The sequence below is a fragment of the Convolutriloba macropyga genome, chromosome 10 (genome assembly GCF_964194025.1).
Source record: "Convolutriloba macropyga chromosome 10, txConMacr16.3, whole genome shotgun sequence".
Classification (NCBI taxonomy): Eukaryota; Metazoa; Xenacoelomorpha; order Acoela; family Convolutidae; genus Convolutriloba; species Convolutriloba macropyga.
In genome coordinates, this window is record NC_134477.1 from 62,096,629 (window position 1) to 62,115,459 (window position 18,831).

Here is an 18,831-nt window from a genome sequence, read left to right on the forward strand (position 1 = left end):
AGAAAAGTAACAAAAAAACAGCGAAGAACACAATATATGATCAAAAACTACATTTAAACTCACACAATTGGCCAGCAGTTTTTATGAACTACCACTATCCAGAAAAAGTGTTTAAAATTTTTACTTGAAATGCTCCCATGAAATGCTCCCATAAAAACAAATTACATCAGAAACGAGAAACCCATCTCGTTAGCACAATCTTTTGTGAGCAGGAAAACTGAAACACTTAATGTTAAGATGAAAGATGTAAATTTTGCTCAAATGTTAAGTGATTTCAAACTTTTATAAAAAATCATTGAATGAAAGCTATCTGAATGACTTTGAACAATTTCAGCAACAACTAATCTTCAATTCCACAACTGAGAGCGAAAAATGGAGTATAATCAACGAAACCAGGAGCGCGAAAAAAACAAACTGTATCTTTTTACTTAAGAACTCTTTTTGGGCATCAAGTTACAGACAAAAAATTGTGAACTTATTGAATTACAGCTTCTGTAAACTTGGTAACTTTTATTTTTTTAAAAAACGAAAATGGTCCCATAAACGTCTGTAAAAACCCTTTTCGAATTTAGGTACATTGCTATTCAGGAGTGCTTGAAAGTTCTAATAAATCCCAAGATAACCCAGGGTCTTCAGAAAACCCTCATGGGTGCTTATAGATGGTGCAATGCATTTAGCCGAACCAATAACGTTCAACAAGCATCTTAAGATACAAAAAAATCTTAGCAGCCCTAAGAACATAACTCCACATTTTAAATAAGGTTACACAGACCAATTTAATTACAGACCAATTTCACTAACACCTGCTTTAGGAAAAGTTTTCAAAACACTCAAAAACCAAGATTTCGATTTAATACACAAAAACCAGTTACTATCGGAAACACTTTGTTTTTGGAAAGAATTATCAATTATCGATGCTCTTGTTTAATTGACTAAAACTGTTAAAGATTTGAACTAAAAAAAATTGCAGCTGCTGCTTTTCTCGATTTATCAAAAGCGTTGATTCAATAGATCATAAAATCTTTCTAAGGAAAACTTTTTTCTCTAGGATTTTTCATGAACGCAGATAGAATAACTAGTAGCTACGTAGATGACTGGTCGCAGATTTGCTTTGAAAAATATGCAGTGACTGATTAAATTCTGAAAAAAAGAGTACCGCGGAGAACCGTTCTTGGTCTGCTTGTGTTCAGCTTGTTTCTAATTAGTATGTACACATAAGCAAACTGTTAAGTTGTCCATTGTGCCAATGACAGTTTTTAATAGCAGTAATCACAATAGTGATGTAAGTGTGACTACTAGAGAACTGCGTTATCAAAAGTATTGATTAATCTTTTTTTCACTCATCGAAAATGAATCACGCCAAAACAATTTCACGGTTTTTGGAAACCATGGTGTACGTAAAGAACTCATTTTTAATGATCAAGATATAAAGGAAGTCAAGGATGTAAAACATCTTGCAGTAGTTTTGGACAATAAGTTTAAGTATGAGTCAAATGTAAAGCAAAGTCCAGCTTCCTTTGTGCTAAATATAATTCTTCGGGGCAATTAAAAAGGAGAACTGGATCTGCCCAATTAAATTTCTATAAGAGAATTGGCTAGAGACATGTCGGATTCTCAATTGAGAAGGAAATGAGAGCATTTTAAAACAGAATCGGATTAGCAATACCAATCGCTAATTACTCCATTAGAAGAAATGCGTCTTTTAGTACAAAAATCATCCTCAGTCTCACTGGATGGTAGTATTGTAAGGAATGGATTTTAAATTCATTTTTTGTCGCAATGTTTTTTAGATCTACAACAATGCACAGCAAAAATCAAATATAAGAATGTTGATGGTACAATTCAAGGAAGACCCTGGTTAAATATATTATGAGTTCAGTATTTAATGTTCTTAATGTGATTTTAAAAAGTAATTGTAAGCTATTAATTAGTGACAATTCAAGAGTGTGCGCTGCCCATGTATATTTATTTACCATTTGGGAAAATAATGTTTTTTAAAGTCTTTTTACCTAAATGTGAAGCTATCGTTTATGCCGACGACTTAAAGCTCATTGCAACGAACACTGAAATTATGCAAAATTAAATACCACAAATTGAAAATGGCGTTTTGAACGTTAAAATGAAATTTAACGGAGATAACTGCTACCCCTTACCAATCAAAGGTCCAGATAAACGCAAGATAAGCCTCTACAACGAAAAATTAGAGTACAAAGCGAACAAAAAGATCTTGGCATTACCATGTCGCCCAAGTTAACCTGAAAACCTTATGTGGAAAAAGGTGCTTAAAAGTAAACACATCGGTGTCTACGAAATCAAATGCAAAACGTAATGCGTAAGCAGGAAATGTGTGTCCAGTAGTTTCATATGCAATTCAAGCCTGGTTCGCGAACAAAACAGACGAAGAAATTGAGAGAGTTCAATAGAGTTACAACTTGGAAAAGCATGCGAGGAAAGTTTCTGGTTATGAGAACTGTGTCTCTGCTTATGAAATTTGTCTCTCACTAGTTCCGGTTCCGAAAATCGAAAACCTGCGCTCAGTTTCGAGGATTTTGCATTTATTCAAGCAGCGCAGGATGACGTGCGATGCGGGTGGCCAGAGCTTTTGGATACAGTTCCTTTTTGTAATGAGGGGCTATCGCCCGAAGGTGGTCGTAGATTTCCCTTTTCTCCCTGGGAAGTGGTGCGGTTCGCGAATCTGTCTGCAAGCCAATCGCGGTTGCACAAATTAACTGTATGGCCCGACATACATTTAGTCACCCGCCTTCAATGCATGGGAAAAATTTGATTGGGGCCAGTATAGGTTGCTGATTTTAGGCATATAGGTATTCGAAAAAGAAGAAAAAATCCGAATGGAATTGAAGTTCCTTAACGGGCCTTGGCGATATTGCGGCTCTATAATATATGAGTAATTCATAAAGCAGGAGGAAGTGACTGTAGTATTCACCTTACTGCATCCGTGAACTAATATGGAGAAGGAGGATCTTTCGGGTGAAGTGGTATTAAACCAACATGTGTTTGTGCATTTTGTGCTTGAGCTTGGTTTTATTTACACGATTGGACTGGTTGGTTATTGACATCCATCTCAATTTAAGTGGGATCCAAACAAAAGATAGGAAGTGATTTTTGTTAAATACGATGGAGTTGTTTCCCGGGCCAACATTGTGTTTTAATAATCATTCACATAATGTGACAATTCGAGGAAATACTTAGAGGTATGCCAAAATTTTTCAATGAATTTTGGATTAAGCTGAAAATGAATACACTCGAGAGGAAGGTCTCGATCGCGGCCTTCTTCAATGAACTGATTCTCGACCTTGTCTTACTACAGTGGACAGCGGTGGCTTTAAGAGGGTAGTCGGGTGGAGCAGAAGATAATTGATGTGCTCCATTACATGAATCCCGTGCTATATTTATCTGGAGGGGATTGATGGTACGTAAAATGAATGGGAGAAATGAGTTTTGTCTGGACGTTAATGCCGATGTCGGAGGTCATCGTGGAGTGCTAAAGGATGGATGTGCGTAGGCAGAGGAGCCAGGTCAGGGGTTAATATATAGGCGGGTGGGGGTTTAACGCCTGATGCGTTCTCTTCTGTTCGGGTGCGTAGAATAGTTATCTGGGGGTCTTGATGGCTGATGCGTCGGGTATGTGTAATGGTAGGAATCGGTGGACAATAGCCTGACTAAAATAGGAGGATAAGGGCTTGATATCGGTGTATTGGCGATTGTGACTCTATGAGCTGTTGAGTAAGGAAATGGCATCCGTACTCGTCCTGAATAATCTGTGTGCGGTATAACCGTTTCTGGGGTCGAGCGTTGAGACTGTTGCTGTTGGGAGAAGGTGGTGTACGTTGTTGGCAAAGCAGAAGGGGATGGTTTGTTTGAATAGTAAGAGAAGTTCCTCCATGGTGTAGCATGTGTATTTATATAATCTTCTTGACAGTTAAAATGTTCATCTGTGTTTTATGTTCTAAAGTAAAATTTTTTTGAGACGTTTCTACAGAGGTGTTTTCTGCTGTTATAGAATGCATTTTAAATGTATGATTTTCTACGTTATGTTTTTTTGCTCTTCTGAATTTTTATATTAAGTTCTGAGGGTACCTCTGTTATTCATACCTGGCCTTCAGGAAACCAGTCATTGTTTTTTGTATATGTATATTTACATTATTTTTCCTTGATTTTCTATGTCTAAACCAAGCTACAACAAAAACGACGATGACTACACCCATTCAATAATTGTAGGACTTCGTGTGTCCCTTAAGTTTATTCGCTATCTGTGGCCGTCGTTTTTCAGAAAGATATACATTGTTCTGGAATCCTTCGGTTTAAGAAGTTCAAATGACGGTTGCTTAAATTGGCGTGGTGGTTGTGCTGTATGATTTGCTCTTAATTTCCTTTAGAAATTAGTGTAGACTGTTTGAGAGAGGGCGAAATAAATTATATTTTATGTCGGCGAACTATAGGGTCGCGAATGAATAAAATTGTCCTTGTTGTAAGATTTCTATCAAGTGATAGGTAAATGCTATTCTGGCGATCACTGAACTTCTATCCTCTATTGAAGAAATGATTTTTTCCTGAAAATTGTGGCTTTTCAATTTTAAGGCTGCGCTCAGTAAAAGTGGAATTAATCTATGATTGTGATATTTCCCTTATAGTATGGTCGCATACTTTCCGTTTTGCGTTTGTTCTCTTGTTGTAAAGAAAGTATTTGTTCATTTGCAAATCAAGTGGTGCAAAGTAGAGTTTACATTGTCTTTATTTTTTGCGGCGGATAGTCGGTGTGTTTGTATTCAAATGGATTAGCTTACTATGAAACAATTTATTTGGTCTACGCCTATTATAATGAGGTCTGTTCCTATAAGAAAAAGTTAGTTTTTGTTTTAATTTCTGATGAGCTCGTTTTAAGTTGGAAAATGCCAAGTCCAAGGCAGGCTTCGAGAGTGCTCTCTTTATTGCCTTAAAGATTACATATATAGAGCTACTTTTTTTGCGCGCGAAGCGGACTTACTACCTCTGTGACTAACCGAATCTGGAAAATGCTAAAGACGGGCTCAATTATTACGACAGTTTTGTCGGAGTCAATGGTATACACATTTTGCTGAATAGTAGAAGACTGATAAAAGTATTTGAGTTTGCTTTTTCTTAAAAAAAAGTATAGTCTTCACTGTCTGTGATCGGCGGAGACTTCACAGAATATTTTCTGTCTTCTGCAGTTTTGATTAAAAGCTTCGCGAGTAGTACATCTGAATTCTCAAGAAATGGACGTATCGTTTTTTTTCGCTTGAAGCAATCTTTGGTTTTCCTGTTTATTTGTGGGATCCACCTCAGAACTATTGAGATTCTAAAATATCGCATTTCAATTCACAATCTCCTCAGCATCAACATAGCTTCTAGTGATACCTGATGTCATATTAAGTATATTGACTAATAGCTACAGTCTGTATACCAAGAACTTTGTTCAGTTTTATTTGAACAATTTTTTTCCGCTTGTTAGAAAGATATTGAAGTTATACCGCACTCGTTTAACAGAAAAGCGCTGAAATTTTGCAAATTTTTAAATTTATTTTGAATTACGTAAATTAGGTTGATTGTCAAAATATTGAAATAGTTGTAGCAGAAATAAATACACAGCAGTGCTCTAACAATGATTTGCAGACTGGCAAAATTGCATATAAATCCAATATGCATGTTTTGTGTGCTGCCTAAGAATAAAAACAGTTTTTGAGGGCTCCCAATTTCTTAAGTGGAATGTATTCATGTTGCGAGATTAACTATTTGTTAACCGGTTATTAAAAACGTACGTCCTAAAAAGGGATAAACTGGTAGCGCCTAGATGGCATTAAATTCTCTTCGAGTTTCACGCCTTACTAGTCTCTAAGAATGCGATTCACCGAAACTGTTTTGATGAGACCATTTCAAGCCCCCCTCCTCACCCCCCCCCCCCCACAACCAGACTCCCACTTCCACCTGGGGATTTGGACCTCCTCTCATGCAGCCCTCCCAACTCTGTGTCAATGCCTTTGTGGAGTGTTATTCCACTTGTGTACACATTGATGAACAATTAAAGAGCTTCCAAGTTTCCTTGTCAAGTTTTGCTTTATTTTGAAGTTGTGATTCAGGTGTACAGAGAAGTGAAGGCAATGTCGGCCAATGCTGTCTGTCCTGCCTCCTCTCTATCTCCGGGTGGCCTGTTGAACACAAGAAGAAGCCAGGAGGGTGAACCTCTAGGTGAGAAAGATGATACATGTATGTCATAATTGAAACAGGCAAGGCAGTCTAGAGTCATCAGGTATAATACGAGCCAACAAAAAGTATTGGCTTTTTCATTCTAATGTTATATCACTTAGTGATACCAAAGTTATGGATTAATATGCATTCGCAGTATGCTGTATATACAACGAGTGTACGTTCTGTTTTAATGTATATGAATTAATTAAAGACCTATGAAAAGGGTAGTTAGAATTACCTTATCAAATTACCGTAATATAGAATTGGCTGTCCCATTTTTTTTTACTTTTCTATGTAATGCGGTTTTTTCTCTTCTACTGACCTAGCTTTGCTAACGTCAGGAGTGACTGGTCCAAGTATGACCATGGGACTATGAAACAGCTTCTGCTCAATTTAAAATCCTTTTCATCTTGTTGATTCTGTCAATAATAAAATGTTGGAATAATGAAATAGATGTCCAATTGTGGACTTCAAGTTTGGAATAGTAATGCGCATGCACAATTACAAGTCGTTAATCAAACGTTTGAAAGTTAAAATCCAAAAAAGATTCATTTTTTTGGAAAAAATGCGAGCTAAAATAGATTTTCTTTCGCATTTCAATACAAAGGCATAATCCTTGGATTGAAGTAGAATATCAGTCAGACTGAACGGCAAAAATGTTAACATCAATAAGTTAAAATGTCAACAAAACAGAAATTTGCCGTTAGTAATCTCCTGGCGTTGTGTGAAGCGCATGAACTGATTAGGTTTGATGGATCAGGATTGAGTAAATTTATGGTAGCGGATAGATAAATTGTGCGACAAAAGTTTAATGCAAAAGTTTAATGTGCATGTTGGCAGACATTTTGTTGTTTTTTTGGGATGTACGTTCCATAGTAGTTTTGTGATACATTTTTCTAGTGTCATTGTGCCTGTCATCAACATTGATGCCCAGTGGATTATTTGCCATATGTGCACTATTTACCATCTGTGCCCGATACTGATTCGACATGGTTAAGAAAAGTCATGCAAGTATTCAGCCATAACAACATCAGAAATCGTGAAGAACAGTCAATTTAACAAAAACTAGAAACTGGAAACTGATTAATTTATACTAAACCAATGTAATCCTTTATTAATTCAATAATCAAATAAATCTCACAAAGTTCCTAAGGCGGCCAACGTAACATTCTGGCGCCCAACGAAAGAATGGACAGCTAAAATTTCCTTCTCGAGAATTTTTTTTTCTCGTGATCAGGGTAGAGAAGAAAATTTCCCAACAGAGAGTTTATATCTGGGACTCCCTTGATTACCTTATTCTTATTTCCTTTGACTCTGGTGATTCGCCAGTAATTTCCCCAGCGTTGTTTTTTTCTCGCACCTAGAGAATTTTTTCTGGACGTGTTAACAATTTGCAAAAAATTTCAGCCATTTGTTTTATTGCTCCGATACCGCCATTAAAATTTTATTTCGCTATTGGAAAAACCAACGTTTCGTACCGCGTGTTTTGGCATAAACCTCGGTTTGTGTCCGGATTTTACTGTAGTTATTTGGTAGATTTTGACTTTATCATTCTGGTATTGGTATTTGATGGTTTCCGGTAAGGTTCGGTAGGCTTGATAAGGTTCGGTAAGGCTTGGTAAGGTTTGGTAAGTTTTGGTAAGGTTCGGTAAGGCTTGGTAAAGTTCGGTAGGTATTGGTAAGGTTCGGTAAGGCTTGGTAAGGTTCGGTAAGGCTTGGTAAGGTTCGGTAAGGCTTGGTAAGGTTCGGTAAGGCTTGGTAAGGTTCGGTAAGGCTTGGTAAGGTTCGGTAAGGCTTGGTAAGGTTCGGTAAGGTTTGGTAAGGTTCGGTAGTTTTGGTAAAGTACCGTATCAACGTTTTGGTAGGGTTTAGTACACTTTGGTAGGTAATTGTTAACCGGTAGTTAAATAAACAAGTTTTGGCCTTGAGATTTGGTTAACAATGCTAATAACAGTGGCTAAATTAAATTCAAAGCTCTAAACCCACTCAGCAAAACAGAGTTAATGGTTCTTACTCGAACCGGAAAGTCAACAAGAGTTAAACATCAGGTAAATTCTACGAGTTCATAAACACCAGCAATGGGTGAAAACGAAGAATCATCTGTTGATCCTCATTTGAAACACATTAAAAACCAAAAGCTAATGTTTGAAAGCGAAATTGAATCCTGCATCGAATTTGTTGTTTCAGGAATCGATTCCGGGGAGGACATTGTAACTCTAGAAGAAACATTGAGCGAAATTAAACAGCTGCAAGAGAAACTCGACAACTCCGTTCAAGAGCTTTTGGACATCTCACCATCAGAAGACGCAGATACGCTCTGTTTTCAACTTAGCAAACTAAGATTCAAGATTCGAAAAACAACCGCTGCCCTCCGCAAACACAAAAAAGAAACTCAAAGCGCAGAAGTAAGCAATATTTCATCAGGCAACTTAAGGGTAACATTTGATAGTAGCAGCAGTAACCCAACCATTCTTAACACTAACAGGACGTCTACATATTTCTCAGCATCCGCTGGGAACGAAGTGTCAGGTCAACTTGTTTGGTCGGACTCTGCAGCGCCCGCTAGCTCAGTTCAATCGAATTCCTTTTCGCCGCCGGCTAATATGGAATCCAATATTGGTTTCTCAACGGCTACTTCATCTGGAAATCCTGTTCACAGTGCCTAGTCTTCGGAACCGTTTCTTGCCAATTCAAACAATAGTTCAGTCAACCAGGACATATCATTTCATGTTTCGAACATTAATCCATCATGGAGATTCCTTTCCAATCAACAATTCTCAGATCCGTCGGCGTCCGCTACACTTGGCTCTGCTTCATATGAGAACCCCATCTCCATGTCCACTTGTTTCCAAAAATCTGTACCCAAGTTGCAGGCAACAAAATTTGATGGCAACCCACTTGACTGGATGAAGTGGTTCAGCATTTTTCAAGCCACAATAGATCGTTCGCCTATGTCATTATCAGAAAAGATGATACATCTTCAATCGCTATTAACTGGAGAGGCAAAGCATTTAATAGATGGATACGGCTGCAACGGTAGTCTGTATGTCCTAGCGTTGAATCGTCTTGAGGAACACTTCGGAAACCCAAACCGGATAGTAAATGCCTTTCTTGATAAACTCTCGCCGTTCAAACCACCTAATCTGACTGTCCCTGAAAGTTATACCCAATTTTCAGCCTTTCTCTTGACCCTAGTGGATACATTTCAACAACTTGGATTCAATCACGACATCAATTCTACTACAAATCTCAATCAGGCATTAAATAAACTTCCGACACCAGTCCGCCTGGACTGGAACAAGTATGCCCTCGAAAAATTTGTTCGAAAAAGGCTTGTAGAGATTTGCCAGCGCCAATTTCCATAACACGACCCAGCCATGGAAGATCAAACTTTGCCCATAAACCATGGATTCAGAAAACTCAAAGTCCCTTGCCCTCATCTACGAGAACGACAAGCAATGGTCAACAAGGTGGCTCCTTTTCAGACGGTAACAAACAAGGCCCCTCCAGAACTGTTGTTTGCCCCAGTAATGAGACCTGTCAATATCTCTACATATGTTCTCATTTTCAGACCCTCTCTCCTTTCGATCGGAGAGAACATGTCAAAAACTTTGCTTCAACTGCTTTGGCAGTCATCATGTTCAACATTGCAATTCAAGAAATGTTTGTCGAACTGGCAATTGTGGCCGAAAGCATCATACTCTGCTCCATGAGAGCTTTGGAGACAATAATCAGAGAGTGAAACCGCCATCGGCCGTTAAATCCGTTCAATTACATGGAACAGGACAAGTAGCCCTTGTTCCGGTTGAACTTTCCAATGGTGTAAAAGCTCTTGATTCTTATGCGTATCTAGACAACGGAAGTTGTCAAAGCTTGCTGCTTACATCTGCAGCATCAGAATTGGAGATTGACATGAATACAGTCGCTAAAGTGCCTATCAGTGGCTACCATACAACTAGAGAAATAGACTGTTCTCAAGTTTCTGTCCAAATCAAGCCATACAGATCTCAGAATAGCTCAGTAGTTTCAATCGATGTGCTAGCAGTACCAGATCTCAATATGACACCAGTTAAAACCAGTGAGCTGAACAAACTTTGTAGTAAGTTTGATCACCTTAAACACATCACGTTTCCAAATGTCAAACAAAATCAAGTGTGTATAATCATTGGAATTGATAACCTTGAACTAATCCACTACAATGAGATAGTTAAAGGCCCGAAAAACACACCTTGGGCTGTCAAGACACCATTAGGTTGGACTTGTGCAGGAAAGACCAACATAATTGCAGATGAGCAAAATCCAGTTCTCAAAACCCAAATTTTTTCCCATGGCCAATTGGACAACGAACTTTTCACCAAAGTTCAGGATTGGATGAAGATCGAAAATTATGGCATTGCATCAAAGAAAAAAGCACTGTCCAAGAACGATGAAAAGGCTTTGGAAATTTTACAATCCACAACCAGATTCAAGGATGGTCATTACGAAGTTGGTCTCTTGTGGAAAGAGAACGCAAAATTGCCGAATAACAGACGGCTCGCTGAGAAACAGTTCAAGCAGCTAAAAGCAAAGCTTTCCACGAAGCCAGTTTTAAGAGAAAAATATGAAGAGACTTTGCAAAAGGACTCGCAAAACGGATATGTTGTTAAAATTGATCCTTGTACCGACAACACAAAGTCAGTTTCTTATCTATCTCATCATCCGGTCTCAAACGAAAATAAGCCCGGAAAAATTCGACGGGTGACTAACGCATCCAGCATCTTTCAAGGGCAATCTCTCAACTCAAATCTGTTGAAAAGCCCGGACTTGCTCAGCAATCTTGTTGGGATTATTTTGCGTTTCAGAGAAAGTCATCGCAATATCCGCCGACATTGAGCAACTGTTTATGCAATTCAAAGTTGCTCCTTCAGACCGTTCATATCTTCGTTTCTTGTGGGATCACAACGGCAAAATAAAGGAATATGAGTACACTAGCCACATATTTGGTGCAACGTCATCACCTTGCATTGCATCGTACGCTCTACGTCGTTCTGCAATAGATAATCAGAAACATTTTCCTGAGGTTTCCCATATTGTTGAACGCAATATCTACATGGACGATTTGTATATTTCCACTGACGACGTTGAAAAAGCTGTAAACATAATGAGCAGCACTAAAGCTTGCCTGTCTCTTGGGGGTTTTAACTTCACCAAGTGGAATTCTAATTCGGCTGCATTTTTGCAACAAGTCAGTAGGGATCAACTTTTAGACACAAACGAAGCTTCACCTCAAATTCAAAAGGTCCTCGGATTACCGTGGAATGCAAAAACGACACTTATGTAATCGAAAAGAAACTTTTCAAGAAGTTTCCCTTGGATAACACTATGGTAACCCAAAGAAAACTTCTGCGGTTTGTCGCATCCATTTTTGACCCCCTAGGTTTTATAGCACCGCTCACCATCCGAGTTCGTAAAAGTCTGCAGGCCGCCTGGAATCATGGACCAAAGTGGGACAAACCATTGGACCTCAATGAATTTGCAGATCTAATTCAACTGCAAAATGAACTACGGGAATTCCGCAAATTTTCAATACCTCGCTGTTTATTCATTAACAAAGCAATAAAGGAAACAGCTCTCCATACATTCTCAGACGCGTCGGAGTATGCACTCTCAGCAGTTTCGTATCTTAGGATTGAATACGTTGATGAAACCGTTCAGGTGAAATTCATCATGGGAAAAGCCCGCGTAGCTCTAATCAAAAGAATGACAATTCCAAATCTCGAGTTGCAAGCCGCCGTCTAAGCAGCTCAGCTCGCACAATTCGTGACAGAAGAGCACGGCATTCACATTAATGAAAAAGTTTTCTGGTCCGATAGTACAACAGTTCTTTATTGGCTCAGAACCCCAGAGATACGTCATCGCATATTTGTTGCTAACAGTTTGGGGAAGATACTTGATTTATCAACAGCACATGACTGGAATTACATCAGCTCAGCTGACAATCCAGCCGACGATGGCTCAAGAGGCTATGAAGTTAAACAGATGAACTGCAGTTCTCGATGGCTCAACGGTCCTTCCTTTCTATAGTTACCAAACAGTGACTGGCCAAGTCAGGACATCTTGAAGGCACGAAATTCAAACGTTCTCATCGTTCATGCGTTGCAAACCGATCTGCACTCAGCAATTCAATGTCCCATCGACATTGCACGCTTCAGCGGAATCGTCTGGTTAGAGTTGCAGCATACTGCTTCTTCTTCCTCGATCGTTTGAAAAAACAGCAGTAGCTTATCGCTCGCACATCACACACTGGCTTACAAGTACTTCATCGGCGTTGCTCAAAGTCAGAACTTTGGAAGTGAGATCTTGTCTTTACAAAAAGGCAAGGAGATACTTTCGTCGAGCCCTCTAAAGACACTCTGTCCTTTTGTTAACGGAAAAAATGAACTCCGCGCCAAAGGTCGGCTGTCTAAGGCAATGGTCTTAGAAACTGCTCGCCACCCGTTAATATTAGACGGGGTTAACCCAATCGTTAAGCTCCTCATCAAAAAGACTCATGTGGTGAATAGTCACTCTGGTGTTGAACAAACACGTTCTTTCTAATGGAATACTATTGGATTCTGAAATGCCGAGCTATCGTTAGACAAACAATACGTAAGTGCATTCCCTGCCGAAGAATGGCTCAAGAAATTAGTCCACCTCAGATGTCAGATCTGCCCAGTGAACGTTTACCGCTGCAAAATCACTTTGCGTTTGCCACAACAGGCCTGGACTTCATAGGTCCTTTTCCTATAAAACAGTGTGGTAAATTTGCTACCCGTTATATCCTTCTATTTTCATGCTTAGTTGTAAGAGCCGTTCATTTGGAAGTTTCTGAAAGTCTTTCTACAGATTCTACAATGAGTTGCATCCGCAGATTTATTAGCCGCCGCGGAAAACCAAAAATCTTTTATTCTGACAACGGAAAATCTTTTGTCGGCTGTTGTTCCGAATTGAGAAAAGGAATAGAAGCTCTCAGATCCTCGCGAGAATTTGCGTCTAAGCTCCACATCTTAGACGTAGATATCAATTGGAAATTTAACCCCCTCTGGCTCCGCATTTTGGCGGCAGCTGGGAAAGATTAGTTCAAGTTTTCAAACTCTCCCTCTACAAAGTCATTGGCTCAAGAACGCTAACAGACGAAACGCTGTCGACGTTCACTTGTGAAATTGAGTCCAACATGAATTCGCGACCATTGACGAATGTTTCTAGCGATATAAACGATCCACTCCCTTTAGCGCCAAATCATTTCCTTTTGGGTAGACCCTCAATCAGTCTCCCTTCAGGAGTCTTCTCTCAAAGCAAAGTAGCAGTTACTAAATCTTGGAAAACATCACAAATTCTAGCCCAACATTTTTGGAACCGATTTATTAGAGAGTATCTCCCTAACCAGCAGAAACGCTCTAAATGGCATAAAGTAAATCAGAACTTAAAAGTTCACGACTTAGTCTGGATTTTGGAAGATTTCACACCTCGTTGTCTCTGGCCTCTAGCAAAGGTAATAGAAGTGTATCCAGGCTCGGATAAAGTAGTTCGGTCAGTCAAAATAAAGACTGCATACGGTGAAAAGATCCACACCGTTCTCAAGCTAAGTAAAATTTCTGAAGAGTAAACTACATTCACATTCAACGGACAAATTCACATCATTTTAGCACTCAGCCTCCATAAATTCCTCCTGCAGAAATCTACTCTATCGTTAATGTGAAGTCACATTACTTACTTGTTAATCAACATACGATTTAAAAAATCCAGTACGTTAAAAGGTCCGTCACTCTTGAGTGGTTATAGTCAGGTACAGGTAGGTACGATTAGGTACAGGTAGGTACAGGCCGCCACAGGTAGGAATCTCGTTTTTTTTTGCGCTGTGTAGAAAGTTGCTACACCGCAGCAACCTCCGCTTTAGCCTTTTCCGCTTGTGTCGCAATGTTCGGGTATTACAAGTTTTTGCCTTTACCCGCTCCGTCAGTTAGAAACGCCGATTTTGAAATTTGTTTGCTTTGTTATCTCTTGTAACCATCTTTTTCTCCCCTCAGTTTTTTATCGGAATTATTTATTGGCTACAAACTTTTTACCTAACAAAGCATCGTCTTTACGGAAGCCGACTATTCTTTGCAACCCTGCAAATGGGGCCGGCGATGTCATCAACATTGATGCCCAGTGGATTATTTGCCATATGTGCACTATTTACCATCTGTGTCCGATACTGATTCGACATGGTTAAGAAAAGTCGTGCAAGTATTCAGCCATAACAACATCAGAAATCGTGAAGAACAGTCAATTTAACAAAAACTAGAAACTGGAAACTGATTAATTTATACTAAACCAATGTAATCCTTTATTAATTCAATAATCAAATAAATCTCACAAAGTTCCTAAGGCGGCCAACGTAACTGTGTCGAAAAATCACACGGCTTGTTAATTATGCAGAGCGCGCATCAGTGATCTGTGAGCAGTAACTTGTAATCTTTGACATCAATGACTCTTTTTTGGCCTTTTTACGTGCACGAAATCCCACTACTACATTTTCCTCAATCCTCCTATATAACGGAAGAAATTCTTGATCTTTGCGTGACTTAAATTGCTCTAACTCAAAATTAAACTGTTGCTGTAACAAAAGCGATTTTAGGAACAGCAGTAACAAGGTACGCGTAGCCGAGTTGGAAATGCGAGAGATTATTAATCTGGAGGTCGCCGGTTCGAACCCCGTCGTTGTCGGAATCTTGCACTCAATAATTATGTAGGCTAAGAGAGGGAAGCTTTCAACCCTCTGTATTGAATTGCCCGGCCTGTGGTTCAAGCAAAATTTGCCCGATGTTGTTTGGTTTAAGTTTAATAACTTCGTAGCGGAGCGTAGCTATATTGCGGTACTGTGTTTATACGACTGTTTTTAATATGAGTTAGTTTCAAAACTCCTATTAAATAACAAAATTCGAGAAAAATTTGAAATTAACCCGTTCCCAAAAAATATACTCACTAGCTCGGAGATGTTAGAAAATTTACTGAGAATATTGGAAAAAGTACTCGACGAAATAATACCTCAAAAAACATAAAACCACAAAGTGAAGGGAAGAGATGGATAACTACTGAAGTGAAAAACCAGTGCTCTAAGAAGATCAAGCTTTGGAAAAAGTTTTCAGATGATAAATCTGAAGAGACCAAAGAAAAAATTCAGAAGGCAGCGCAACAAATGTAAACAATTAGTTCGCAGATCAAAGAAAGATTTCTACTCAGAAATTTTCTGTAAAGAAAATGACAAAAACAACAAAAAATTCTTCCAGTTTATTAAAAACTTGACAAACGAAAAGAGCTTAGGCCTTAACCATGATCCATCGAAAGATATATCTGCAACAGTGCTCAATGATTTTTTTGTTGAAATAGGACCAAGTTGGCAAAAAAATTCAAAAACAACTTTGAAATATCTAGCATACCACGGAATGAGAAATCATTGTTTCTAAGCAAAACAGACAAACTAGAAGTATTTAATGAACTCAAACATTTGAACAACAAGAAAAGTCTAGATACTTTTGGACGATCAAATTTTTTTCTTAAGATTGTGTCACCAACAATTTCAGAACAGCTTAGTCAAATTTTCAACAAATGCGTCGAGGAGGAATGTTTCCCAATTTTGCTTAAAATTGGAGTAGTGATACCCATTCATAAGGACGGACCAAAGAGTGAAGCCGGAAATTACCGACCCATCTCCTTACTACCAGTAGTGGGCAAATTTTTTGAGAAACTTTTGCACAAAAGAATTTTAGATTTATAAAGCATAAGGTATTGTCAGGGAGGCAGTTGGGTTTTCTAAGTAAGCGTTCAACGGTCGACGCAATAATCGAAAATTTTGAAGCATTACTTGAACGAAAACAACAGCATAAACCATTACAGTGCACGTTACTTGATTTATCAAAAGCCTTCGACACGGTTGATCATCAATTGCTCTTAGCTAAATGTGAAAGATTTGGTCTCAGAGGTACAGTAGGACGGTTAATGTGCTCTTTTCTCTCCGACCGCAAGCAATTTGTGCAGTTCTCCAACAACTCATCAAATATGAGAGACATTACACATGGTGTACCCCAGGGATCCGTTCTAGGACCTCTTCTCGTTCTTTTGTACATCAATGATCTTCCGACGATTGTCAAAAATTGTGAAAATACCTTTTTTGCAGACGACACAAAGATTTTTGGAGATTATAATGAAAACAGTCATCTAGTGGAGCTAAATAAAGTTTCGGAATGGATGAAAAACAACAAACTTACACTGAACGAAGCTAAAACACAGTTCATGTTGGTTGGAAAAAAAGCTGAACAATCAGACTATTTCACCTGGAATAACGCTGAAATTCAAGTCAAAACAGTTGTGAAATATCTTGGCGTCCTCATTGACTATCAACTTGACTTCAGAGAACATGTAAATTTTTTGGAAAACAATGCGCAAAATTCATAACTTTTTTATATTAAACACGCCAATTTCTAGACAAAAAGCTTCTAGTTAAAGTTTTTAAACAATATGTTCAACCTCGTTACCAATACGGAATACTAATTTACGGAACCACAACCAAGTCGATCTTAACAAAGTTACAAAGACAACAAAATTTTTTTCTCAGAATAGTCTTTCAATTAAAAAAATCGGACGAGGTTCGCACGACAAGAAAAAAGCATGCAATAGCATCAATTTTTGAACTACACTTATATGAAGTATTTAAGTTACTGGTTTCAACCCTACGTAGAACCCATCCACATGAATCAGTCAACAGGTTCTTAAAAATACGTGAAGTTGAAAAGTCATTAAATGATACAAAGAGACTAAAAAGTTTACCTACCATTCATAAACTTACTAAGCAAAACAGAAAACGGTTATCAGTCAGAGTTCGCTTACTATATAACGTATTGGCACAATTTGACGAAACAATAATAAGAAAAGCAATTGATTATGAGCAGCAAAAGTTGAATGATTTTCTTCATAAAGTTAGGGACAACTACATTTTAGACTCGGAAGTTTTTAATAATCTTTTTTGGTAATTGGTCCATTTTACTGGATTCATTGACGTTTTTCACTAGCATTAGAACCAGTATTTTCAATTGACGACTTTTTTCAAAAATGCAAAGTCAAGGGAAAATTTATGGGAAAAGAAGCTCTAAAGCGGCCCCTCACACAGGCTTTCAGCCTTTTGGTGCTCGCGCGGTATACATGAATGATGACTGTATTCTTTGTATATCGCAAACGAATTTTAATTTATTTTTATAGTTTGGGCGATCTTTGATTTTCTAATTGGTATTTAGCGAAATTCAGGCCAATCTGTGAACAAAAAGAGGAAGATAAATTTGTCGTATGAGAGGGAATGTAATATGAGAGAGAGGGTAGGGAGATGGAGACGCAGAGGTGAACTTCTCATTTGATTGTTAATTGCTCTCAAGGGAAGTTTGTTTCTAATTTTTGTCCTCAAAAATGGGATCAAGAGGTAACGCACTGAGGGCATTAGGTTCTCTTAGAGCCCTTTGGCCTAATGAAATCTAAGTATGTGATTCACTGAAACAATTTTGGAGACAAATCCGTGATGTGAATGGCGGTTCTTCGAGTCTGACCCCCCGAGCGCGCTCATACCACGCGCCTTACATTAATTTAAAGCTGGTTTTTCTAAACAGTGGGTAGCTACTAAATGAAGCCAAAACTGCCCATCATTTGTTCGTCCGACGTTATTCGGTTATGTTATTCGGTTCTAATTCTTTTCACCCCGATTTATTTAACCCCCTATTATTTAACCCCGTATATAATCACCCCTCAGCCATTTAACTCCGCAATTTATTCACCCCGAAATCGGTTTAACACCGAAATCTTTTATCTATTTCGGCATCCAAAAGAACAATTAGCAAAGCTAAAGTTCAAAGGACTTAAATAACACAAAACTACTGACCTTCAAGAGTGCGGCATTGAACAGCTTGCGTTTGTTTGAAATCAAAGAATAATGACGAGACTGATTTTTAGAACAATGCCTTTGATCGAAAAAGAACACTTGTCAAGTCTGACCTCTTTTAAGTTGCACTTTGATTTGAATCAAAAAAGTTCAAAAACTGTCCTAGTCTAAAAGACGGAAAAACCGGTACTTTTCAAATGAAATGCTGCAAGCTAAATTTTAAAACTTACCTTCTGAGCAAGAATAAAATAGCAATTCAAACGAAATTCAACCGTGCGTTAAACAAAATTTTCAGTGAAATCCAGATTGATATTTTTGCTAGCAGTTACGCTGTGCAAGCTTCATTTTTAAATGTTGCAAAACTGTGTTCCCAATTAGGGGTCCCATCATGGGGTTAACGCCCAGGATCAAATTTCCTAATGAGTAACGATATGAGTCTTCGACGTAACTCCGTGAAAACGCAAGGAGGGTGCCAACTCAAAAATATTAAGATGGATTTCAAATTTAAATTAACACGACAACAAACGCAATAATAAACACAATAAATACACAACTAAGTCAAACTGGCAATAGCCCTGAAAAAATGAATATCAGTCTCATGCTATCAGTCCAAATTGGCGGGGGGAATGTGAGGGGACGGTTCAATAGTGGACACTTGATATAATTTGATTGGAAATATTAAC

At 38.4% G+C, this 18,831-nt stretch overlaps 2 protein-coding genes across 3 annotated transcripts in view; both read left to right on the plus strand.

Moving 5' to 3' along the window:
* Positions 1–18,831, plus strand: part of LOC142348258 (calcium load-activated calcium channel-like) — a 520,926-nt gene that overhangs the window by 103,967 nt on the left and 398,128 nt on the right. The window lies entirely within an intron of this gene.
* The window catches only part of LOC142348252 (TBC1 domain family member 19-like), a 60,269-nt gene that overhangs the window by 8,085 nt on the left and 33,353 nt on the right, over positions 1–18,831 (plus strand). Inside the window, exon 4 of the mRNA XM_075399546.1 lies at positions 6,117–6,225. Within this exon, the coding sequence (XP_075255661.1) occupies positions 6,117–6,225 (109 nt within the window). The remainder of the gene's footprint in view (positions 1–6,116; positions 6,226–18,831) is intronic.